Source organism: Aphelocoma coerulescens, chromosome 13 (genome assembly GCF_041296385.1).
Source record: "Aphelocoma coerulescens isolate FSJ_1873_10779 chromosome 13, UR_Acoe_1.0, whole genome shotgun sequence".
Taxonomy (NCBI): domain Eukaryota; kingdom Metazoa; phylum Chordata; class Aves; order Passeriformes; family Corvidae; genus Aphelocoma; species Aphelocoma coerulescens.
In genome coordinates, this window is record NC_091027.1 from 6,668,475 (window position 1) to 6,692,586 (window position 24,112).

General features: G+C 54.1%; 3 protein-coding genes across 4 annotated transcripts; 1 reads left to right on the top strand and 2 right to left on the bottom strand.

The window, feature by feature from the left end:
- Nucleotides 1–483: 483 nt before the first annotated feature.
- On the bottom strand, nucleotides 484–3,485 carry GPX3 (glutathione peroxidase 3). The gene is made up of 5 exons (XM_069029349.1): nucleotides 3,122–3,485; nucleotides 1,953–2,106; nucleotides 1,614–1,731; nucleotides 1,323–1,422; nucleotides 484–1,232 (listed from the first exon to the last, which is right to left on the bottom strand). The coding sequence occupies exons 1-5, from the start codon at nucleotides 3,482–3,484 to the stop codon at nucleotides 1,005–1,007; spliced, it is 963 nt and encodes a 320-aa protein (XP_068885450.1). The 5' UTR covers nucleotide 3,485; the 3' UTR covers nucleotides 484–1,004.
- A 4,455-nt stretch (nucleotides 3,486–7,940) lies between these two features.
- Nucleotides 7,941–11,242, bottom strand: SMIM3 (small integral membrane protein 3). 2 transcript variants are annotated; one of them, XM_069028680.1, is made up of 2 exons: nucleotides 9,568–11,242; nucleotides 7,941–8,954 (listed from the first exon to the last, which is right to left on the bottom strand). In XM_069028680.1, exon 2 carries the CDS (start codon nucleotides 8,951–8,953, stop codon nucleotides 8,774–8,776), a length of 180 nt encoding a protein of 59 aa, XP_068884781.1. In that variant the 5' UTR covers nucleotide 8,954; nucleotides 9,568–11,242; the 3' UTR covers nucleotides 7,941–8,773. The 2 variants fall into 2 exon arrangements, with proteins under 2 accessions (XP_068884781.1, XP_068884780.1); XM_069028679.1 differs by lacking the exon at nucleotides 9,568–11,242 and adding an exon at nucleotides 9,243–9,557.
- Nucleotides 11,243–11,281: 39 nt separating this feature from the next.
- DCTN4 (dynactin subunit 4) lies at nucleotides 11,282–22,597 on the top strand. The gene is made up of 13 exons (XM_069028678.1): nucleotides 11,282–11,485; nucleotides 12,748–12,818; nucleotides 13,715–13,893; nucleotides 14,807–14,850; nucleotides 15,614–15,721; nucleotides 17,247–17,320; nucleotides 17,667–17,779; nucleotides 19,076–19,185; nucleotides 20,180–20,253; nucleotides 20,648–20,702; nucleotides 21,189–21,296; nucleotides 21,697–21,794; nucleotides 21,965–22,597. Exons 1-13 carry the CDS (start codon nucleotides 11,351–11,353, stop codon nucleotides 22,176–22,178), a joined length of 1,383 nt encoding a protein of 460 aa, XP_068884779.1. The 5' UTR covers nucleotides 11,282–11,350; the 3' UTR covers nucleotides 22,179–22,597.
- Nucleotides 22,598–24,112: the final 1,515 nt, after the last annotated feature.

Consider the following 24,112-nt stretch of genomic DNA (forward strand, 5'->3'; position numbering starts at 1 on the left):
TGCATGCCCCCCACCTCTCTCTGTGTGCTGAGCTCAGCCCCTCACCCTCCCCTCTCCTGCCCCCCACCTCTGCCAGGGCAGGGAAGCCCCTGCTGCCCCCTCTGCCTTTCCATGCAGCAGTGGCCTTGGGGACGGTCTTTGACATTGCAGACAGCAAATCTTGTTTCACAAAACAGGTCTGGAGGGGAAAAAAACAAGCACAACCCAGTTTCTGTAAGCATGGCTGTCACGTGTGACAGCAGGAGGCACAGGATTCCAGTATGCTCCTTGCTGGGGCTTGTCCCCGGTCCCACCTCCAGCCCCTTTTGCCCATTTGTGCTTTGCACTCACTCCCCGTCCTGTCCCCAAATGCTGGGCTCTGAGAAGTCCACGTTTGCAGTTACTGTGGAAAAAACTGAGTTTCTCCAGTCAGGCGCTGCGACCCCCAGGCTGGCCACTGTGCCCCCCACTCTTCCCCCCCTACCCCTGGCCAACAAGTGGGGCTGCACATTTGCAGAGCCTTTATTTGGTGTTTCTATGGTGGGTGGCAAGGGCCTGGCCACCCCCGACCAGGAGAGCAGCACATCTGTGTGCCAGGACCACGGGCAGCCTGAATGCACTGAAGAGCTGCTCCGTGCTCGGCACGTTTGGGCCGGGCCCGCCCCAGCCGGGGGCTTTCGGGCCAAGCCTTCATGGAGATGTGGTTTCCTGCTCCAGGGACAGCCGGCCCCTGCATCCTCCTACTGCCTGGGATGGTGGAGCAGAGGGGGCAAGCTGAAGGCCAGGAGATGTCACCACCAGGGGTCGAGGTGGGACACAGGGATATTGGAAGTATCCCACTGCCATCGCTGAGGTCTCTGCCACGAGGTTGCCCAGCCCAGCATCCTGACTAGGGGGTGCCAGAGACGGGAGCAATGGAGAGGACAGTGCGTGATTCCTGCTGCTGGGGAACATCGGGGGAGGGAATGGAATGGGAATGGGAAGCAGCTGGGGGGATGCTGGCCCTCATGCAAGGGCCCCAGGCTCTACTGCTCAGCCTGTTCATCATGGTGCTGCACCCGCTGCCGCAGGTAGGCTATGATGTCATTCTTCACGACGGAGATGTTGGTGCGATGGTACCAGCGCATGATCGGCACACCCTCGGGGCTCACCAGGAACTTCTCGAAGTTCCACTTGATGTCATGGTTCCGCAGAGGCTCCCAGAAGAGCTTGTTGGGGTTCCCAAACTCCTCCGCCACCGGGGGACAGGCGTTCTGCAATGGGGAGCCAGTGCATCACTGCCTTGCTCCTCCAAAAAGCAAGCTGGGTGTGTCCCCTTCATCTCCCCTTGCCATAGCACCCACCTTCAGGAAGGTGAAGATCTTCTGTTCATTGGCCCCGTTCACATCCCCTTTCTGGAACAGCTGGAAGTTGGGAACAAAGCCACCTCCTGGCCTGACGTACCTACAAGGGCAGGGAACAGGATGTGCAATGGACAGCTCTGGGTGCTTGCACAGGGGTGGTGACAGGACCCCAAACCCCTTGTTTGGGGGCCACAGCCAGCAGCAGCTGCAGCCTGCGCTCCCACTGCCTGGCTGGGACCCCAGCAGAGCCGAGGGGATCAGGTGTCCCACAGCCCCCACCACAGTACTCACTTAAGCGCAGGGAGGATCTCTGAGTTCTGGCCGGGTTCCTGCTTCCCAAATTGGTTGGAGGGGAAGCCGAGGACCACGACCCCCTGGTTTCTTAGCTCATCTTGTAGTGCATTCAGTTCTGCATGCAAGGAGAGCCAGGGGTGAGTTAGCAGAGGACCGGGCACACTTCCACACCTGCACTTACCCCCTGGGACCCTCCCAGTCAGGCCGGGCCCTGGGGAGCAGGCATTAACCCTTCCCCAGCTCCCCAAAGCAGAATGGACCTTGCAGACATGCCAAAGGCCACACTCCTGGGCCCTGCCCTGACCCCGAGGTGCCCGTGCCCCGCAGGACCCTTACCAACATACTGCAGCGTCAGGCCTCAGTATGTGGCTACGTTGACAAAGAGCACTGTCTTCCCCCTGTACCTCTCAAAGGGGATGTACTCATCCCCATCGAGGGTCAGGGCCCCGTAGCTGTAGATGGTGTCCTTCACCGAGTGGTAGCAGTCCACCTGTGGGGCAAGGAGCATCCCGTGGGAGCGGGCTGGGGGCTGCCAGCCACCCCGCTCTCCATCCCTCCCCACGGCCAGCAGAGCAATGGGGCCAGCCCTGCTGCTGGCTGCGGGGATGGCTGCCAGTGTTGTGTCCCCTGCCCTGAATGCTGCTGGCAGCAGCCAGGCTCCGGCATGCCAAGGTCGCGGTGGTGGGACAGGCTGACTGGAGCATGTGGATGCACATGGCTCTGGCTGCACCTGGGGGAATGTTTACCGAACAGGGAGCAGCAGGAAGGCGAGTGGCTGCAAAACAGCCGGAGCACAGGGGGAGGCCAGCACCAGAATCCCGAGGCTGTGGGCAAGTGAGCAGGACCCACCACCCCTCCCGGCACCCTTGGCGACAGGGGCAGCGCAGGGGGTTCCGGGTGGGATGGGGAGGAAGGGTCGGGCTGGAGCAGCCCCTGTGTGCGGGGCCGCAGCGGTTAACCCAGAGGAGCCCGTCTCCTGTCCCCACCAGGGTACCCAGGCTCAGCCAAATGCCGCCAAGGGGCTATTTTGGGAGCTGGCAAGAGGTGAAGTCACAGGGGCTGTGCTCGAGGAATGAAGGCTCCGTGGGACTGTGGGGTCCCGGTGGCTGGGGGGCTGACAGTTGCCCCTGCCCGCTGGGCTGTGGGGACACGGTGCCTTTCGCACCTTCCAGACATGGGGGAACCCCCCTGGACATTGCACGGAAAAAAATGCCCGTGCTCTGCTCCTGTGGAGGTCACTTGGGGGACACATAGCTCTGTCCCCCTCTGTCCCCAACCTCAGGACAGTGATTCTTGACCCTTGGCAAGAACTAACTCAGCAAATCCCCCCGTGATCCAGGCACCGGGATTGTAGCGGGAAGGAGGGGGAGTCACGGGAGCACCCTGCCCCGCTCCTGCCCCGGGGAGTCCCTGCAGGGAGCCTTGGAAACAGGCGCGTCCCCCGGGTGTCACACACCCCCTAAACCCCTCCTGAACGCCCCGTGGGGGTGTCCCCCTCCTCTTACCTTCTCCCTCTCCTCACTTCGCCCCAGCTGGACGAGCCCAGCCAAGAAAAGGGGCAAAATCCAGTTGCTGCGGGAGCAGCCCCCCATGGCTGGGCGCGGGGTGCCGGCACCCCCCTGACAGCCCGGGGCGAGCGGCGGGGACGAGCGCCGCTGTCGCCTGCTGTCACCTCCGAGCCCGGCGGCCGAGAAATAGCTGCGGGGCTGCGAGGGGAGAGCCAATGGCCGGGGGGGGCCGGGCCGGGGCCGCGTTAACCGTGTGGGCTCTGGGACGGACACACGGACACACGGACCGACACCGCCCGGGGGTGGCACCACGGCCTGGCGGGGACCCGGGGCACCCACGGGTACACGGGGCAGCGGCATGTGCCGAGGGTTTGTGTAACGTGTTACCCGAGCCGGGATTAAACCCACTGGGGGGAGGAGAGGTATCGGGGGGAAGGAGGGAAAGAGGTGACGGGGGATGGAGAGGGGCCAGGGCGGGAGAGGGGACGGGGGAAGAGGTGTCGCGGGAGAGAGGTGCCCCATCCTGCACAGGCCACCCAGCCAGGGTGACATTTCCCCCCCAAGTGGGGTGTTGGCACCCGAGAATCAGGGACCAAACTCCCCTTGGGGGAGGCCAGGCTGGGGTTCAGTGGGTGCCCCTGAATGGCTGCTCTGGCAGGGCTGGGGAAGATTGATCCCGATTCTCTCCTTTGTGCCTGGTAAATGAAGGTGCTGCCAGAAGCAGCTCTGGAGGAGGATCCCTCCTGCCAGGGGCTGTTTTGGGGCTCGAGGACTGTGGCTCCATGATGACCCTGCTGGGGTCAAGGCCAGGGCACTGCTGTTCCTTAGCCCTTGGTGTCCCCAGGGGCAGGAGTTTCCAGGGTCCTGTTTGCTTAGCCAAGGAATGTGAACATTTACCCTGGGCTGTCTCCAAGGAAAATATCCGTGATGAGGTGTAAATTCACTGAAGTCCCCCAACAAAATTATTCGATGGGAGAATTAACCGGCTGGAGGGGAGCTGGGGGAATTGTGGTTTTGGGGGGAAGCTGGCCTGGGGAGGAGGACAGGATGGGGTGGCAGTGGGTGAGCCCTGTGGGGACCATGAGCGCCAGCATGAGGTTTGGCTTTACTAGAAAGCAGAATCAGCCCTGCCACGATGCTGGAGATGCCACCAAGGAAGGGGAGTGTGGCCATGGGTTAAGAGGAAGCTGGGAGCAATCTCCCAATCCATGTTCTTCGCCAGAAGGAACACCGTGTCCTGGGAAAGGCTGATGTTTGAGGCTCCAGCTGCAGCCTCAGCTGGCGTGGGAGGGCTGGGAGTTGGGTACATCCCCCAGGCACACAGAGAACCCGTGGAGCAGGGGAGCTGGGGGTCTCTCTGTCACTGGCGGCATTTCCCAAAGCTTTAAACCTGCACTGCTACTGGAGAAATGGCTTAGCCCTGCCCTGCCCGGTCCCCAGGCAATGGGGGGTGTTCCCCCAGCTCCAGGCAAACCCCCAGGATGCTTGGCCACTGCCTGGGGACTGCACAGAGCCCATCACAACATGTCAAGAGCCAGGCTAGCCACAGGGGTGCTCTGGTCCACTCTCATGGATATGGCTGTGGGTGGAGTGAGGTGGCTCCTTGCCAAAACCTGTAGGAGCCAATACCCAGGGTTTGACCCTCCCCACCTACTTCCCAGGCTCTAGGGAGATTTGGCCCGTGGGGCTGCAGCTCCTGGCCTGCAAACTGCTTGCACGTCTCCGCATGCTGCAGCCAACAGGGACCAGTGTGTGCCCAGCGCTGTGCTCACACTTCTGACCCTGACCAGGGCTTGAGCCACCTCCTGCAACAGAGCTGGGACAGACCTGGGAAGCTGCTCAGGGCTGTGCTTCCTGTGGCACAGTGTGGTTGTGTCCCTTCCACGTGTTCCCTGATCCCTGCCACGAGCAGTGGAAGTCTGACTTACTCCTGAACTCAGTGTTCCTAAAACCAAAATAAAAATAAGGGACCCGTTCATCCAAGTCCCCTCTCCTTGGGTCCCAGTGCCAAATCAGCCCTGGTGGAGGTTGGGAATGGGGGAGGAGTTAATGAGACACAACCGATGGACTCCCTCTCTGCCACTGAGCTTGCATGGCACCCGGGCGTGTCACCCAGTGTCCCCACCGTGCTGTGCCACGCCACGCCATGCCATGCCATGCCATGCTGGAGGCTCCATGGGAGAGCCAAGAGGGCCAGGAGCTCCACTGAGACTGCTCTACCCTGCAGGATCAGGGTCCCCCACCCCAAAAGGCAGCCGTGCTGGGCGGGCTGACCCTCGCACGAACCTTCCTGCTCGGTTGTTTTTCCACCAGAGCCAGGCGGGAGCCAGCTCCGCCTGCTGCAGATGTTTGGCAGGAGTCCGGGGCGGGAGGCCAGGCGCTTCCAGCCCCCCAGCCGCCATGCTACCACTGCCACCAGCCTCCCTGGCTGTCCCCTGAGCTGTGTGCCGGGGCTGCAGAGACCTTGTGCCAGGCTGCAGGGCCACAGCTGAGCACCGGGAATGTGAAAGCAGCGGTGGGGACCATGTGGTGCTGCCGGCTGGGCTTGTCCCAGAGCTGACCGAGGAGTATTTTCATGCAGAGGGACAGGGATGGTGCCAGCAGCGTGGCAGGACAGTGGCAGGGAGCTCAGGCAGCAGCAGGCAGCACTGCCCTGGCTAGCAGCTGTGCAGCTTCCCTCTGGCAGCCTGGCCCGGCATCAATCCCAGGGCAACCTTTGAACTTTTGTTCTAAGCGTGCAACGGGAAGCAAAAGCAAAACAAGCTCTGCCAGGCGAGAGGCCCCGGCTCTTCGAGCTCCAGGCTTCCCCAGGCTGCCAGCCCTCGCTGCTCTGCCCCAGCCCGCGTGCTCCCACACACTGCCCTGGTTCAGCAGCAGCCTCCCTGCTGGGCATGGGGCTCAGCACCCTTTGGAATGAGGGTCCCCCTTCCTGAGTGCTCCCAGCAGCAGCCCCCAGGCTATGTGCTCTGCCCCCTCCAGCACTGCCATCCCTTCCTTTCCCAGGGGAATATTTGCTCCCTGTAGAAATGGCCCTGGCCCTTTGTCTCCCCTTCCCCCTGCAAAGGGAGGCTGCCCAGAGGCAAGGTGAGAGCCAGCATCCTGCATCCCGTTCTCCCATCTGGGGCTGCCCCATCTGCCTCCCCCAGCAGCAGCCCCCACAGGCCAGCAGCCAGCTCCTGCCACACGCCAGCACCTCCAGGGAAGCATCCCAGTGGATGCTGAATTACTTCAGTGCCCGCATCACCCTGCCTGCTACAGCGTCACCCGACCAGGACCTGCTTCTCAACAGAAAGGCATTTTTCCTTGGCAAAACTCCATGCAAACACTGCCTCCAAGCTCCAGCACTGTTCAGGCACTGAAGCCAGAGCCACAGGGGGATTTGATTATCTTGCTCCATCCTGGAGGAGGAATTTCCAACTTGACAGTGTTGAAAATTCAGCTTAAATCCATTCTCCGCCATCTTAATGCTTTAAAAAATGTCCTGGCTTCTCCCTGCTTTACCCCTTTCTGCCATTTAGCTCCACGTTTGTTGTTGTTACAAGCAAACCTGTCTTTCCAAGGCCTTTCCTGGAAATGTTTGCCATGAGTTTGAAACTTCCCAGAAAATTCATACCAAGAAAAGAAATCTCTCACTTCCCTTTGCTGCTCTTGACAAGGAGAATGTGGAGGTGGGAACAGCCATCATGTATGGTTGCATGGATTGGGGGGAGGTGTTCCATGCTTTTCCTTGTGTTTTGCTCCAAACCAGGCTTCCCAAACCACTCCAATGTTTGTGGCTTCTTCCCTATTCCTCTCACAGCAAAGCTGCTCAGCTCCTATTCCTGGTGCTGCTGGCCATCCTCAGTGTCCCCAGGGAAGCAATGCTGGGGTGGAGCATGGGGGAGAACAGAGCCAGGGCTGCTCCCACCCTGCACATCTGTGATGTCCTTCAGCTGCCGCTGCACCGTGCCAGCAAGGGAGGGAGAGAGGAAGAACAACAGGAAAATAGCTCCGGTTACTTGCCTCAAACTCTGCAACTTGAGAGGGGAAGAGAGAGTTGACAGCTCAAAACAGAAATATGTATTTTGGCTGGGCAAGGAAAAGTGTCTGCTCCCTCCCAGCACAACCACAGCCCGTGGCTCCAGTGCAGGCATTTCTGCTCCCCAAGGTCTGCATCCCTGTGCTAGGCTCCCTGCCCAAGGTGGGAGGTGTTTGCCCAAGGTCCTGCTTCCCTGGGAATCCCCTGCCCCTCTGGCCCCACCACTCAATGCAAACCCAAATCCGGCTGTTGTGGATCAAGCCACACAGGGATGGGACATGGTTTCCAACACTGCAGGGCTGGTTGCTCTTTTCAGCACAGAAAATAGGATTTAAACAATTCCCACCAGCATCACCGTAGTGTTTCCCCACATCCTTGCCTGATTCATCCTGTTAACTTTGTGACCTTTCTTGCTGTGAGTCACCAAGACGCCGTTTCAGCCCCAAGGCTCCTGCCACACTGACCCGGCACGAGGCTGGCGTGAGAGAAACAATGCCAGTCACCCCAGTGGCAGAAAAACAGCCACAACCACTGTCAGAAAGTCCTGAGGGATCCTTCCCACCCACCGTGTCCAGACTGAGGTTTGCCCTCCTGGAGCGTGGGGCTGGGCTGGCAGTGAGCTTCCTGCAGGGCTGCGGCCACCGGGCTCCAAGGCCGGACAGAGCCCCAGGGACCTTGAGGCAAGGCAGAGCAGGAGGTCAGAGCAGGGAGGGTTTCTGGAGAGCCCACAAAGTATCCCAGGTCCTGCAGAGCCAGACACCACCCATAGTGTGGACAGAGCTGCACGACACACTCACATGAAGGATAAAGTCCATTTATTTCATAACAAAGGGCAATGCAAGAGCTTACATGGTCCCTTGCCACTGGCTGGGCACGAACCTGCTCCTCCCACTTTACCTGCCCAGGTGAGGCATGCACAGACTCCCCAGCAGGCCTGGTGTGCTGGGAAAACAGTGGGGTTCTCACTATCAGGAGTGGGGAGTGCAGCCAGCGTGCAGACAGGAGGGCTGGCAGGAACTGCACACACTCCTCTGCCCCACAAGACCCAGAGGAACCAAGAGCCATGCAGGATTTTCCTACAATTTCTGCAGATAATGGATAGAGGAGAAGCCAGTACCAGCTGCACATCTGCTGTGCAGCCAGCATGGGCTCTGTCATTGATGCTTGTAGCCAAGTGCTAAATGCACAACCAGAAGCCACATCCATCTTGCTTTGACTCTTTTTTCCCCAACCACCTTCACAACTGGGACTCCAAAGAAGAAATAACTTTGTCAGGCATTTCCAATCCTTGCTGCTTGCCTGGAAGGAGACAGTGTCACCAGTGAAGGCGAGACCAGCCTGCCTCCCTCATGGGAGCAAGTTGTTTCCATCTGGACACATCTGCAAAGTCACACCTCTCCCCACTGCTGCCCATGCTGTCGTTTCCCCCACAGTCCCCGTAAGCTCAGTGGGCAAAACGAGCAGTGGGTTCACCCAGCGAGAGCCAGGTACGGAAGCAGGTCTGCGTGCTGGCCCACCCCAGCTCCTGCCCAGGCTCCAGCTCTCAGGGTGCCCTGTCGAGGTCCCTGGCACAGGGTCCCATGACTGTAGCCCCCAGCCCAGCAAGCTGGCCATCCCCCACTGCCCGTGCCTCACACGATGCCGTTGCGCGTGGGGTGCGTTTGTACTCGGTAGATGATGACGGCAGTGGCTGGGCACAGCACCAGCGCTGTCATGATGAGGATGGTGGCCAGGATGATCAAGACAATGACCCAGATATCCAGGATGTGCTTGGGGAGGTCGGTAGGACCTGTGAGGTTAGGGAGGTCCATCCTGCAAGGGAGAGGCAGAGGGTTGGTGGGGCAGCCCCCTCCATCCCTCCCATGGCCAGACTCTCCCCCCCTGCTCTCTCCACAGACACCCCTGTGGCCAGGTCCAGCTTCGACCCTGGGCTCCTTCGAGAGCCTTTGGCAAAGGCTCCTTCAATGAGCCCCAGGATTTATAGCACGCTTTGAAGGCACTGGATAAAAGCCATGGGGAAAAGATCCCTGTTAACTGCTACCGTTTGTTAGAGGAGCTATTAAACGAAATCCACAACCGGGCGTCCCGCTGGTCACTCACCGGTGTGTCATCACATGGGGAAACGGTGGGGTCAGGTCAGCCAGGAGACCCCCTCGCTTCTGGGGAGCTTCGTGTGTGTGTCCCCCCGACCCGTACCTCGTGCTGAGTCACGGAGTTCTCCATCAGCTGTAGGGGACGGAGGGGCCGGACAGCGGGGACCCCCCCTCCACGGGGACCGCGGCCGTGCCCCCGTCCTGCCCCGGCACCGCGGGAGTGGGGGACACGATGCGGGAGAGGCGGCAGCTGCCTGTGCCCTGCCCGTGCCCTGCCTGTCCTACCTGCCCTGCCCGTGCCCTTCCCGTCCTACCTGCCCGCATCCCCTTACCTGCGGCGCTTCCAGGCTCCGGCTCAGGCTCCGGCTCCGGCTCCGGCTCCGGCTCCGGCTCCGGCTCCAGCTCCGGCGAGAAGCGACGGCAGCGGCGGATGCCGGCAGGAGAGAAAGACTCCCGCCGGGCGAAAAAGACTCCGCCTGGCCCCGCCCGGCCCGGCCCGGCTCGCAGGGGACGGCAGGGGAGGAGAAGAAGGGGAAGGGGAGAGAAGGAAGGGGAAGGAAGGAAAGGCAAGGCACGGCAGGACGTTTTTTCCACACCAGGATAAAGTAAGAACACACTCCGGCTCATCCCGCCCAGAATGGGGTTCCACTGGGGGAGTTCCATCTGGAGCTGAACCCGAAGGTCTCGGGGACCATGGGGACATTTCACTTCATAGCCCTTAACAAAGGGTCCTCCCCTGCCCCGTCCCCCTCCTGCTCCAGCAGGGCTCACAGGCACCCCCTTGCCCCCGAGGCCCAGGGCAAGACCCAGAGCCTCCGTAACCACCCGCAGCGGGGTGCCCGCGCTGCCCAGGGATCCGGGCACGGTGATTTACAGGGACACGGGCAGAGGGCATCGCCAGGGAGGGAGGGGACTTCATTGGTGATGCTGAGTGGCAAAAGCAAGGTAGGATGCTCCGATTTTCCTTCTGGGACACAAGCTCAGTGTCACTCACAGTGGGAGCCACACACTGCACCTTTCAATCCTGCCTTTTCCCTGGAAAACCTGAAGGATTTCTGGTAGTGGAAAGCCCGACCACATGCTCTCAAGACACCCCTGGCCTCCAGGCACCCCCTGCACAGGCAGCTCTGCCGGGAGCAGCGCACAGGCAGCCTCCTCCCTGTCCTCCCAGCAGTGCTCCCTTCCAGCTGCTGCAGTCGGATAAAAAGCATGTGGGGTTTTTATCACAAGCAGCGACAGATCCTCATGGATGGGGGTTTCCTGTGGAGCTGCAAGCAGCAGGCAGAGGGCAGGGACTGACTCCAGGCACTGTGTGGGGATGGATACTGGGGTGAGGATGGGGGATCCACGCCACAGGCCAGGCTGGCACTGGTGCTTTGGTTGGGGTATCCAGCAGCAAACTGGGGGTGGTTCGCTGATGCCAGCTCTGCCCTCTGCACACAGCACAGCATCCACAGACCTCATGCTTTCCTGCTGATCCCATGGCGTGGGAATCTTTGTTCTTGTCAGGATCCTGTTTTAGCAGACATGAGACTGAAGAGAAACCAGCTTTGGGGTGTGAGAAGATGGCCCGCTCTGCTCTGCTCTGGTGAGACGCACCTGGAGCACTGTGTCCAGCTCCGGGCCCCCAGTGTAAGAAGGACACAGAGCTGCTGCAGTGACTCCAGAGGAGGCCACGGAGATGCTTCAAGCACTGAGCCCCTCTGCTCTGGAGCCAGGCTGGGAGTTCACCTGGAGAAGGCAAGGCTCTGGGGAGACCTCAGAGCCCCTTTCACAGCCTAAAGGGGCTCCAAGGGAGCTGGAGAGGGACTTTGGACAAAGGCTTGGAGTGACAGAACAAAGGGAGTAGCTTCCCACTGCCAGAGGGCAGGAATAGCTATGATATTGGGAAGAAACCCTCGGCGAGGGCGGTGAGGCACTGGCCCAGAGCAGCAGCGGTGGCTGCCCCAGCCCTGGCGATGCTCGGACTCTGTCCGTGCCCGGGGCGGGACTGACGCTCCCTCAGACCCCTCCCTTGCCCCGCGTCGTCACGTGATCGGCTCGACGCGGTGACGTCAGACGGCGGCGCGGTGACGTCGGGCGGCAGCGGCGCGGCGGAGCCCGCCCGCTCCCAAGATGGCGTCTCTGCTGCAATCGGAGCGGGTGCTGTACCTGGTGCGCGGCGAGAAGGAGCTGCGGGCGCCGCTGCCGCAGCTGTACTTCTGCCGCTACTGCAGCGAGCTCCGCTCGCTCGAGTGCGTCTCGCACGAGGTAACGGCGGCCCGGCCGCGCCGCACCCGCGCACCGGGCGGGACTGGGCGGCACCGGGCGGGACGATGCTCTTTCTGCTCGCACTGATTGGGTCGCTCTCCTGCCGCTCACTCTCGTTCTGATTGGCTATTGGCTGTTGGCGCCGCGGGGGGGTGGGCGCAGCGCTGCACGGAGCGCGGCGATAGGCCGCGGGTGACGGGTGGGGCGGTACTTCCCTTTGGATTGGCTGTGCGCGCCTGTCTGTCAGTGGAGCTCGGGCTGTGATTGGCTGGGGCGAGCGCACCGGGGCGGCTTCCCCTCATGGGGGATGTGCCCCCCTGAACGGCCCCGGCCGGGGGAGCGGGGACCCCCCCCAAACCTCGGTGCGGCCCGACCGTGGCCGCGGGGACTCCTCTGCCCTCGGCGGGTCCCGACCGGTTGGGTCAAGACACCGCCTCCCACACCCATCCCCATCGGGCCCGGCCCTTGAGGGGCAAGGACACCCCTCTCCCCCCCAGGCAGACACCCTCCTCGTTATACGCTGTGATTTGTGCTGTGGAGGGGTTTCGGCTTGACAAATTGTCGTAATAAAATCGTTGAAACTGATTTTGTGGAAGTCTGGCTGAGTTAAGAAATTGTGGTAGATTCGGAAAGCCTTGAAAGAATGACTGTGCAGCCCAAATCTCAGAAGAGGCTTCTTAAAGGAAATGTTAAGGCCTCTGAAGAGTGGATTTGTGACCTGGCTGCATCCGTCCTGAATTCACTGTGGTGCGAGCACTGTAGTCATTGTCCATACTTAGTAATCAGTTTGCATTCCTCTTCAAGAAGGGCCCCTTAGCTGTTGTTTTAACCGAAAAAATTTGTTGTGATAGCAGAGAGATACAAAGCATTTTCTGAAGTGTGTCTATATCTGATCAGTGTAGCTGCAAGGACAGAATAAACTTAGGTATAAATAGAGAATAAAATGTTAAAACCTTTTGCTCAAGGTGAAAAATGAGATTCTGGTAGCTGCTAAAGGTCAACACCCAGCTGATCTTTTCCCATTTACAAGACAGAGTAGTTTAATCCATTCTGACTTAAGAAACCTTATAATTTATGTTATTAAAGATCAAAATCTGGCTGAGATGGGTTAAGGTTCTGCATACCAAAAAATCCATCAAGCCTTTGCTGGCTTTACCCTGCTGTTGCCAGACACGAATCCTTGTTGGATCGTGTTACTGTTTGGGGCTGTCTGGACAAAGGTGTGCCAGATAACGTCTGTGATGTGGCTGTGTCTTCTTCAGGTGGACTCTCACTACTGCCCCAGCTGCCTGGAAAACATGCCTTCAGCTGAAGCCAAGCTGAAAAAGAACAGGTAAAGTTGCTTTGTCTTTTTTTTTTCATCAAGGCTCCCTATTTAAAACAGTCCCTTCCCACTTCTGTCTGAAACTCTTCAAAAATTGGACAGCTGCTTGTTATGTTTCAGTCTGTTTCGGGGTATAAGCATCTTTCCATGAGGTGTCATGTGCTGGTCACTTTTGGGTTTTTTTGATGATCTGGTCTCATAATACAAAGGTTTTTAATATCATGTTATGTTTCTCACTGCTGCTGCTCTTATGCTGACTCTGAATCCCTCATGTTCCTGTGATGGCTCTGCTGCCCTTTTTCCCCAGTGCTGTTGCCCATTGATGCCATGAAGATTTTTGCCTTTTCTTTTATACCCCTGTTATACCTTTTTACAGCTTCTGTATTCCTAGTGCTTTTTCCCTACATTCTTGGACTTGTTTGTTAAGCTAAGAGACTCAACATCTTAGAAGCTTCGTAGCCAGGGATCAGTGTGCCCCAGAGCCCAAGGTCCTCTCCAGAACACATTCTGTGAACCAAGATAGAACCATCCAGGGGAAGGTTCCTTGGGGAGGGGGGCTCACTTGAGCCTCTCATTAGGGAATCTTTGATAGATATGCTAATTAGTAAAACCTATAATGTTATACCCAATGTTGGGGTCAGACAGAGAAAAAGAGAGAGACACAGAGGGTCTCAGCAGGGTGCATCTTGATGCATATGACCTGGACATGTACACCTAAGGATCCTTAAAATAAACACCAAGGTAAAATCCCTTTTCCCCTTCTAACTGTGTGTGACTCTTGATTTTAAGACCAGGAAAAGGCATCACCAAGAGTTAAAGATCTGTTGGTTTAAGGCTGTTGTGTTTGTCGGGCTCATTTCTCTCAGCCTGGAGCCCTTCTCAGAGCCCTGCCTTGTTGTTTGCAGGTGTGCCAACTGCTTTGACTGCCCCTGCTGCATGCACACCCTTTCCACACGGGCCACGAGCATCCCTGCGCCGCTGCCCGACGACCCAGCCAAGACCACCATGAAGAAAGCCTATTACCTGGCCTGTGGCTTCTGCCGCTGGACCTCCCGGGACGTTGGCATGGCAGACAAGTCTGTCGGTAAGGGACAGTCCAAGACAGAAAACTGAGTTACAGCACGAGCCCAGTTTGTGTTTTGAAGGTAACAGATAAGCCACCTAGTTCCTGACTGTACTGTAGACTTGATGTCTGTCTAGGATTGGAGTTGTAGTTGGAAATTCACAGGAAATCTCTTTGTTGCTCAAAACTCCTCTGAAGAGCTGAGCTGAGTTAGTGGAATATGTGACCCACTTCCATGCCTGTATTGCATGACTAGTGAGAAAACTGTCAAACTGTTTTAGTCAGTGCACTCTCCCCACAGCTGAGATCTTGTTTGTGTGCATTCACGGTCTTTGAAGCTGCTCAGACTGACAGCATAAACATCTAATTTATTTTCCATAACTTCTGTTCATTTAGACTTACTCCAGAGTTGCTAGTCAGTGTTTGAACTTGGCTTTTCTCTTCACAAGAGCACTAGAACAAAGCTTTCATCTATTTTTTTGGTATGTGAGATGTACAGAAAATACCTGTCAGGCTCCCAAAGTGGGGTTGAGTAGGCCAAACAGATCCTCTGACTTCCAGTGTTGATGTGACTGAAAATGGAGCTGAGGATGCAGAGACAGCAGCAGCCAGTAATGAGACACACATATGAAGACACATACCTGCTGCTGAAATGACTTCTGGGTGCTGTCCTGAGTATGTCTCAAACAGCATTTGTTTAAAAACACAACATAAAAGCTGTCAGAGCTCCTTCAGCCCAAACCTGCCTGCGCAAAGCTTTCAGAGGTGTTTATTTGCACAGACAGGAACTTTGAACAATTACAATGGCAGGCGTAGCAAAATTAGGGCATGTCATATTTTATAAATAACACAAGATAGTTGAGTGTTGGGTGTGATTTTTGTGTGGAATCTGGAAGCCTCCTGTGGACTTTGCTTTTTCTCTTCTCTTGTGCAGCGAGTGGTGGCTGGCAGGAGCCGGAGAATCCTCACACACAGAGGGTGAGTGAACGGGAAGGCTGTGCTTGGGCTGAACTACATCAGCCAGAAGGAACTGTTAGAGTGTCAGGCCCTCTCAATCACTTTTTCTGCATCTATATAATCCTTCAGATACCAGTTCCAGTTCCTAATCTGCACCTTGACTGAATTCAATGGAGGGAAGGCCTCTTAGAGGCTCCCCTGAGGATATCGCAGTATAAAATCTCCTTTTGAGAAGAAGCTCAGTTGAAACCATCCTATCTAATGGTGCTGTTAAAACACCACTGGTGAATGTGCTGCGTATGTATGTGGAAAAAAGCTGTTTTCCAATCAAGAGTATGTCTAGGATCTGGAAAACACAGCTGCACCTTTAACACCCTTCCCTGTTACCCGTTAGGGCTCCACTCTAAACGTGACCAGCCTTGGGGAGGGGGGGCAAAGATGCTAAAGATGCTGTTTGCTCTGCCAATCCAAATTGCTCAGTTTTGGCCACATGACATTACTCTGTGCAGTCATGGCAAATTCGTGAACAAAATCTCAGTTGCTGAATTGCTAAGTGAGAATTGGGCACTGCCCTCCAACACACATTATTCCCGAGGGAGGATCAGTTATTCATCCACAGTATGGGTTAAGACATGTGAAGACACACAGGCTTCTCTAAGCACATCCTGCAGAGTACAGCTGGTACTAGGAGCAGAGCGACACAAGTAGCAGGAACCCCAGCTAGTTCACAAGCAGAGGCTGCAGCTGAGGTGACATTGCTCCCTGTTCCTTTTCCTCCCTCCAGATTAACAAACTGGTTGAGTACTACCAGCAGCTAGCTCAGAAGGAGAAGATCGAGCGGGACAGGAAGAAGCTGGTGCGCCGCCGCAACTACGTTCCCTTGGCCTTCTCGGTGAGCTGGTTGTGCCGTCCTCTCAGAGCAGGAAAAGTGATCCACGACAGCCTCAGCCCGGAAAATCAGATAGCTGGTAGCACAGTAGGGTTGCCCAGCTTTGGCTAATTGAGGACAGCATGAGGAAAATGAGGCTTGCTTTAGGGATGAATAGTTTTACACTCGCTACTGTGTATTACATTGCCGCTCTCTCTGATAGTCCTCCCCAACAGTGCCAGAAGGGTTTACACTTGCCATGCCAAGGAATTTGTTCTGCAGCAGTGAAGTGCAGTGCAACTGCAGACACAGTGCCAGTGGCAGCTCTTTCTCAGGACAGTCATCCCACAGCTCAGTGACAGATAGATCAGCATTGTCTGGCACTTCTCTGCATGAAATCTCTACTGAAATTAACCTTAAGACTTGGTTGTGGCTTGAATGACTTCTTTATTGTACCTGGCAGGTAAATGCTCACTTTGTTTAGCTGGGTGACTGCATATGCTTGCTACTTCAATGAACTGTGCTTGCTCTGTGCCCTTGCTTGTGTCTTATGGCTGCATTTTTTGTCTCCGTTGCTACCTGCTGCTATTTTGGGGGCTCTCCACAGCAACACACTATACATGTAGTGGTAAGTCTTTTCACAGTTTCTGCTGGTGTTAAAGCTCTCATGGTACCAACTGAAGGGGAGTAACAGATCCTACACCCTGCCTCAGGGCCTCTGGCTTAGGTGTGCCTAGAACAAACACAGGTGAAGCCTAACTCTTCAGAGGGTAACACTTGTTACAAAAAATATTTTATGTAAGTTTAGAAACAGGGCAATGTCTTTGAGTAAGTATTGTACACTTGAAAAGCAGTCCTTCACTAAGCTTGGCCAAGACACAGCTACCTGCTTGGCCAAGGCAAGTGCCACTAACATTAATCATTTCATCCTTGAAAAATCACCAGAGTAGGCTGATGCTCAGATTTCTCATTTGCTGCGAATTCAGGTTTTCAGCCCTGCCCAGAAGGAAGATGTCTGCCTCCAAGCACCCTGGGTACAGCTCAGCTGTAGGAAGCTGAGGAGTAGCTCAGCTATTCCTGGTGAGAGAGACTTGTAGGTAACGAGGCTTGTAGGAGATTGAACCTTCCAGCTGCTTCAAGTAGTGCTACAGAGCCTTTCAGATGGATGCACAACCACATCAACCCACTTTTTTTGGCAGCTGAGCTCTCATTCTACACTACTTGACGTGGAGCTGCTTGGAAGAGAATATCCAGGGAAAAAGTGTCAGTAGTGCAGGCTGGTGATTTGAGGAAGGAGCAAAAAGCTTTATAAGCAGTAGCCACACACATCTGTCATTCCCCATCTGCAGCGCAGTGGGAATTGTTTGCTCCTTGCTATCAGTTGAAGCAGAAAAATGTATCTTAGGAAGCGTTGAATACCTTTTCCTTTTTGCTTTCCTTTGCTTGTACCCCCATGCTTGTCATGCAGCTCAAAAGATGAGTTTGCAGCAGGTCTTTTTGTCCTGTCAGGAAGCAGACCTGAGGGTGACAGTTCCTTTTTTCCTTGTAGGACAAGTACGGCCTTGGGACAAGGCTTCAGCGCCAGAGGCCCGGAGCTCCCATCAGTGCCCTCGCTGGACTCTCGTGAGTGTCAGGGTTGGGGTTACCTTTGGGGGGAGGATTGGAGTTGTAGGCAAGAGAGCAGTAAAGCAACTGTAGAAAGATGATAGACAATTAGCAGATAGCAGTGAGAGGAGATTCCTCCTTTCAAGCGCTGGAGCGATGTCAGATCCTTGTGCATCTCTCTGCAGCAGCTCCGGATGTTCTGCTTTCTCCCAAGGGGGACAAGTGACTGCTCACACCCTTGTTGCAATTATTGTTGTGCAATCTCAGCTCTCGCTGCCTTCTGTGCTACAATGCAGTTACTGCTGTTGCTGTCAGAGCACACGTGCCCTGTTTCATGGCTGAGTTGTCCCTTATTTTGCTTTAGCCTGAAAGAAGGAGAAGACCAGAAGGAGATCAAGATTGAGCCAGCTGATGCAGTGGAAGAAGTGGAGCCTCTTCCTGAGGATTACTACACGAGACCAATCAATCTGACAGAAGGTAAAACCTTAATATTCTGTCACTTTTTGGCCTTACTTTTTGTAACAGGGACATTGCCTACAAGCTTGTGAAGTTCATAATGATCCAAGTTTCTGGTCATTTTTATGCTGGGATTGAAACACTGGGAAATACGTGACTTTTTAAACGGTAACTTTGAATGCAGCCTCAGCTTCATGTAGTACACGGAAAGCTCAGAGCCAGAAGGCCTGAAGGGTTATTTAATTTTCTTGCTGGCCTTAATTTCTGTGTGTGTGTGAAGTATCAACTTTTGGATGGAGAAAAAAGCTGATGTCCTTTATCAAATAACAGCAAGAAATAAGGAAATAGCAGCTGCTGGGGAGCTGGAACCAAAACTGGGCTGGTGAGTAACAATTGCGCATTGCTTTGACATCAGCTTGGAACAGCCTGTGTACACTTGCCAGTTCTTTAGCTGACTCATGGTTTAATCCACAAATACTGTAAATTGATCAGTCAGACTTGGAGTGAACAGGATAAACCAGCAGGTACAGGAGCTATGGTGGGCTTCCAGCTGAGGTGGCTCCAAGTAGAAGGGATGTTGTTGGTAGTTCTGCAGGCCTACAAAGTCTGCCAGTATCAATGAATTCATGGAAGGTTTATGGAAAGGGGTAGATCCTCTTGGTCTCCTTTTCTCATGAGACTGTTGGCATTGTGAGTTTGATGCTGGTGAAGAAGACAACTTTGCTGGTTCCCCACAGTGAGGGAAAGGCTGCCAGATGCCTCACTGCCTCTTAGGCACTGCAACAGTGAGGAGCCTGCATTTTGAGAGAAACCCATGGGAGGTTTTGGCCGCTGGGAGTTTCTTGCTTTGGGATCTGTTTTCTCTCGTTCTTTGTGTGAGTCTGAGTTATGCAAACCTTGCTAAGAAGCTGTGTATTGTACTCATGCAGCACCCAGCTGTGAGGGTAACAAAGCTGTGAAACTCATTTGCTGTGGTGAGGGAAAGAACTATGTTCTAGATGATTACAAAACTCTTGTTTCCATCCCAGCTCAGCTTTGAAGAGAGATGTGGGTCCCTTGTTTCTCCTGGGCTGGCACTGATGTTGCTCTCATGTTACTGTGCTCAGTCAGGGCAGCCCTTTATTCAGCTTTTGCCTCCCTATTCATTGCTAGAAATGTGATAGTTGCCAGTGGCTTCTGAATTACGTGGTACAGGTGAAATTAGGTGTCTTAGAGATGGTGGCAGATCTCCACACAGTTTGAGGTGCCTATGTAGAATCCATCTCAAGTTTCAGTTCCTGAGACATTTCTTTGTCTTGTTTTCTGCTCTGCTCCCAGTGACGACTCTGCGCCAGCGCCTGCTGCAGCCTGACTTCCAGCCCATCTGTGCTTCCCAGCTCTACCCACGTCACAAGCACCTCCTGATCAAACGCTCGCTGCGCTGCCGGGTAGGGAATTCAATCCAGAAAAGTGCCTTTTCCAGGCCCACAGAACTTGGGTGCTGGGAAATGGGCTGTGTGTTTCTCTTTGAAAAGAAATAGCTCAATGCTTCTGGTTGTTGAAAGTTCTCAGCCAAGTTAGTGGTAACAGCACTAAGGGGGTGAGGGAGGCTGTCACATCTCTGGTGTGATGACAGTTGTGAAAGGGAGACAACACTGTCAAAGATGCATAAGGATACAAAGCTGGCTTGTGCTAGTGCCCTGCCTAGCCAAGGAATCAGAGAAAGCTGCCAGTACAGTCGAAATAAAAAAAAAATTGCTGTTACTAAAGAAAAAAGTCAACAAACAATATTAGGGAGTGGCAGTACAGAATACTGAAGGTGTCACTAGAGTGGAGGCAGTAAGAGGGTATTTCAGAGAAGCAAAGCAGAGATCTGGGAAGTGAAGACAGGCAGGAGTTAAATCCAAGTTCTACTGTTGGCTTTCTACATGGCCTTTACTACATGATTTGTTTTCTCAGTCATACAAGGGTATTTATTTACCTAGTTCCTAAAGTAATAGAGCAATATTCTTGTAAGTATTTAAGATGCAGAATGCTTTGCAAAAGCAGAATATTTTCTCAGAAATAAGTAATGTCAGACTGATCCTGTATTTGAAGAGTAGCCTATGAGGAGATCAGGACTTCTAGCTGCTTCATTTTTTTAATGCATTCTGGAGCATAGATCAGAGGGCTTACAGGTATTTGTGCTGCAATCAATATCCAGGTGTTTTCAAGAATGGTTCCAAGTCTTGTGTTTCTGAGGTTGCACAGTGCTGGATATGACATCTTTGGAGTATCAATAGCTGAACACAGTGATGGTTACATGCACCCCAGGTGGTTTTTGTATGTGCTGTGCTAGAGGCTGTAGTGTCACGGCTGGTGACACAGCACTTGTGGCTATGATTCTTCAGTGAGTGACTGCACACTGTCTTTTGGAGCTGACTTAAATACCATTCTCTCTAGAAATGTGAACATAACCTGAGCAAACCGGAATTCAACCCAACGTCTATCAAATTCAAGATCCAGCTGGTTGCTGTGTAAGTAAGAAACGGGGACTGGGGACATCAACTCTGTGTTCATGCTTAGTTAATGCCTTCTATTTTAATTTCCTTTGACTCTTGCTGTGACCTCTTGGTAGGATTGTGTCATCCCTTGCAATGGTGTAATCACCTTTTTAAATATATTTAGCTTATCTGTAATAGGTTTGCTTGCTGATCTACTAAAGATTTCAGCAGTTTGACAAAAACACTGCACGCTGTGCCAGCCCCAGACTGTAGCTGGGGTTTGTAGGATTGGGGTTATCCAGCAAAAGGACACTTCATTTTTCCTATTCGGAAAGTTCTAATAGCTCTCTTACCTCCCTTTGCTTCAGGAGGTGTGTTACATACAGCAGCCCAGTGCCTCACAGTCATTTGCTCTGTTATTTTGTAGTAACTACATCCCTGAAGTGAGAATCATGTCTATTCCCAACCTGCGCTACATGAAGGTCAGTAGCTTTCCCAGAAATGTCTTAGGCTGAGACATAGCCAGGAGCTGTGAATGTGGGATCCTTTTGGAAGATGACATGGTGTGATGATTGTTCCCTGTGGGCTCCACTCACTCCGTTTAGTGGGTGCAGGGTTCAAGGGAGTGGCCAGGGTAACACTGCAGGTACTTGTCACTGCAGCAGTAGATTGCTGTGCCGTGTGACATCTGGCATCACAAGCACTTGCCAATGTCTGAAGAATAAAAGGTGTGGAATTGAGATCTCAGCTAGACTCCCAAAATACATAGTTCTTATATTACGAAAGAGTTTCGCATTGCATTGGTGCCTTTTTTACTGGGGTGGGGGGGGGTGGTTGCTATCCATCCATTGAGAGGATGTGATGCAGTTTTTGAAGGTGTTGATAAGTCAGAGAAGATGGAGGTGCTTACAGTAACAATGAGTTCTAGCACAATTGCTTTGTGAACTGTGATTCCTGAATCTCCCCAGGAGAGCCAAGTCCTTCTGACTCTGACTAATCCTGTGGAGAGCATCACACATGTCACATTGCTGGAGTGTGAGGAAGGAGACCCTGATAACATCAACAGCACTGCCAAGGTATTGATTGTACCCTCCTGCTGTGTAAGCCCAAGCCCCTTCCAGGGTTTACCACTCCCGTTTGTCCTTCACAGGCCCCACTTATATGTCCTTCAACCCCTGCCAGCTGTGCTGCGTTTCCCTCCTTGGAGCTTAAATGACTGTCACCAATGCAAACAGCTGCTCATGAAGTATTTTGAAATTGTGTCTGTTCATGGGTATCCAAAACCCCAGGGAAAAATTTATTATTTCACTGGCAGGGTGGTAATCAGGTGGTCCTGGAGCAGAGAAAAGCTGAGAATTAATCACTTTTCTGTTAAACTGCAGTGAAGCAGACCTCAGAAGAGGAGAGCTCTCTCTGCTGGCAGTGTAGCTAGTGATCAGTGCTGAAAGGCTTCTTTCACTCCATGCTCTGTTTCAGGTGGCAGTTCCTCCCAAGGAGCTTATTCTGGCTGGCAAAGATGCTGCAGCAGAATATGATGAGCTGGCAGAGCCTCAAGACTTCCAGGATGACCCTGAGTGAGTGTCCTGTGGGGATCCTCTCCCTTAAAAACTTGGTTCTTTGAGTAACTCACTCTCCTCCTGTCTGTCTTCAGTGTGGTTTGGGTTCCTCTGAGAGCATTGTTCCACTTGGAACAATGCTTTGAGAGCTTGGCTGACCCAATGTTCCTCTGTGTTCTGCCTTGCAGTGTTATTGCCTTCAGAAAAGCCAATAAGGTGGGAGTTTTCATCAAGGTCACCCCACAGAAAGAAGAGGGCGAAGTGACCGTGAGTTTCAAGATGAAGCATGAGTTCAAAAACCTCACTGCTCCCATCCGGCCCAACGAGGAGGGCGACCACACCTCGGAGGTGATCTGGCTCACCCACCACGTGGAGCTCAGCCTCGGCCCCGTGCTCCCGTAGCGGCTCCCAGCGCTTGCTCCCGACGGCTGGATGGACTGGCACCCTGAGAAAGCACCTGGTGAAAGGTTCTGCCAGAGCTCCTTTGTGATGTGTGGGTGTGCCACGGCAGCCCAGCCACCAGGAGGGGGCTGAGGCTGCCGTGATTTGGGCTGGTTTGTTCTCTCCCCTTGTCGTAGTGCCCACTAACCACCACTCCGCTTCCCCTCACTGCCACAGGCTAGAGTAACTTGCAGCACGTGTTAGAGCACAGAGAAAGATCTCCTTTTCTCCAGGTTTGCACTGAATTTGGCTTTATCTGCAGATAATTAGGGCTGAATTTGGATTTATCAGCAGAAAAGAACCCGTACTGGTTTTTTTTCTCCATGTCAGCCCACAAACCTGATGTTTCATACCCAATAATGAACAACTTCTCTTTCACACAGAGCTATGCCCTTCCCAGACAAACATTTTAAGGAGTGTCCCTGCCTTCTGCATTCTGGCACGTTACTGCCAGCAGCACGATCTTTTCTTTTGGTTTTCTGCTTCCTCATAGGATACCTCAACTGTGGGGGCTGGGCCGTAGAGCCCTACCCCTCTGGCATATGTAGCTTGCTTAGCCGAGGTGGCAGATGTGTTTTCACAAAGGAGTTGATCAGTTTGCCTTTAAACATAGTGTACTGTAGTGTTCATGGATCTGACTGGCAGCCGAGCCTGCCATCAGCCCGCTGCGTCTCAGCTGGATGTGGCAGCAGGATGTGCTGCAAGCTGGGAATTCAGGTTCTGCTGCAGCTCTTGACTGAGGCAGGAATGCTCCAGAGAGGCTCTGTGGCAGTCTTCAGCTCAATAAATGTTGTGTTGCTAGGGATTGTAGTGATGAGGGTATGAAACCTGGAGAGTTAGTATTAGTTGTGGTAATCATAAAGCTACAGCGGTGACTTGGGTTCATAATCTTTGTTTTTCCAGTTGGGGTGGGTGGGAGGGAGGTGTAAAGGTGGACTCATTATATGTTAACTACACACACTGTACCAGAAGGTCATTTACCCGGGGTGTAATTTGGCTGCAGTCCAAGCTAAAATGGGTGATTAAGAGCTGTGTATCCAGGAGACTGAATTACCAGTAAGTGCATGGCTAGTGCAGGCAGGTGAGATGGCTCTTCCTGCAGAGCATTCCCACTTCAGACGTTGACCTTGGTTAAACATTTCTGAGGGACTTTGACATGCTACTGTGCTGGGAAAGGCTTGAATACCAGCCAGCCACAGCAGCGTCACTCGAGATGCTTGTGCCATGGCTCTGCCAGCCTGGATCTGCGAATTCTCTGCATGGAGGGGCAGGGTGAGGCTGCCTGCTCTCTGGGGGGTGATGCAGCACCCCAGAACATCTCCCTTAACGCAAGAAACCTGCCGTGATGTGCTGGAGGGGCTCCCACCTCACAGCCCCGACCCTGCAGCAGGTCTCAAAGCGGCGAGGCATCACGTTTACAACTCTGTGTAGGTGACACACAGATGTACAGCATGAGATTGAGACTTGTAGTTAGTAGTTAATGTGTAGTGCTAGTGCCTGCTGCAGCTTTCCCTGTCCGGATAACAAAGCACTTCACCTCTGGCCACAACTTTTCCTGTTCAGTAGCCAAAACAGCTGCTGCACGTGCAACACAACCACAGAAAGACCTTCCAGGACCCAAGCCTTGAGGTGTGCCTGGGACTGCAGTTTGCTGCAGGCCAACGTGACCTGCACCCTTCTCACTAGAAACAAAAGGTGCATTGGGTTGTGGCGTTCTGAGCGCTCTGATGAGCTCGGCGAGCTGTTTTTCCCCCTCCCTGTAGGTGCCGTAGGCAATAGGAAAGGTAGTGGCGTGTCCCTGCCTCTGTCCCCGCTCCCTAACAGGCGCCTGTTGCCTTATGCTTGACGTCGTGTAGTGACCTTCAATAAAACACACGTGGCTCTCGGATTCTCTG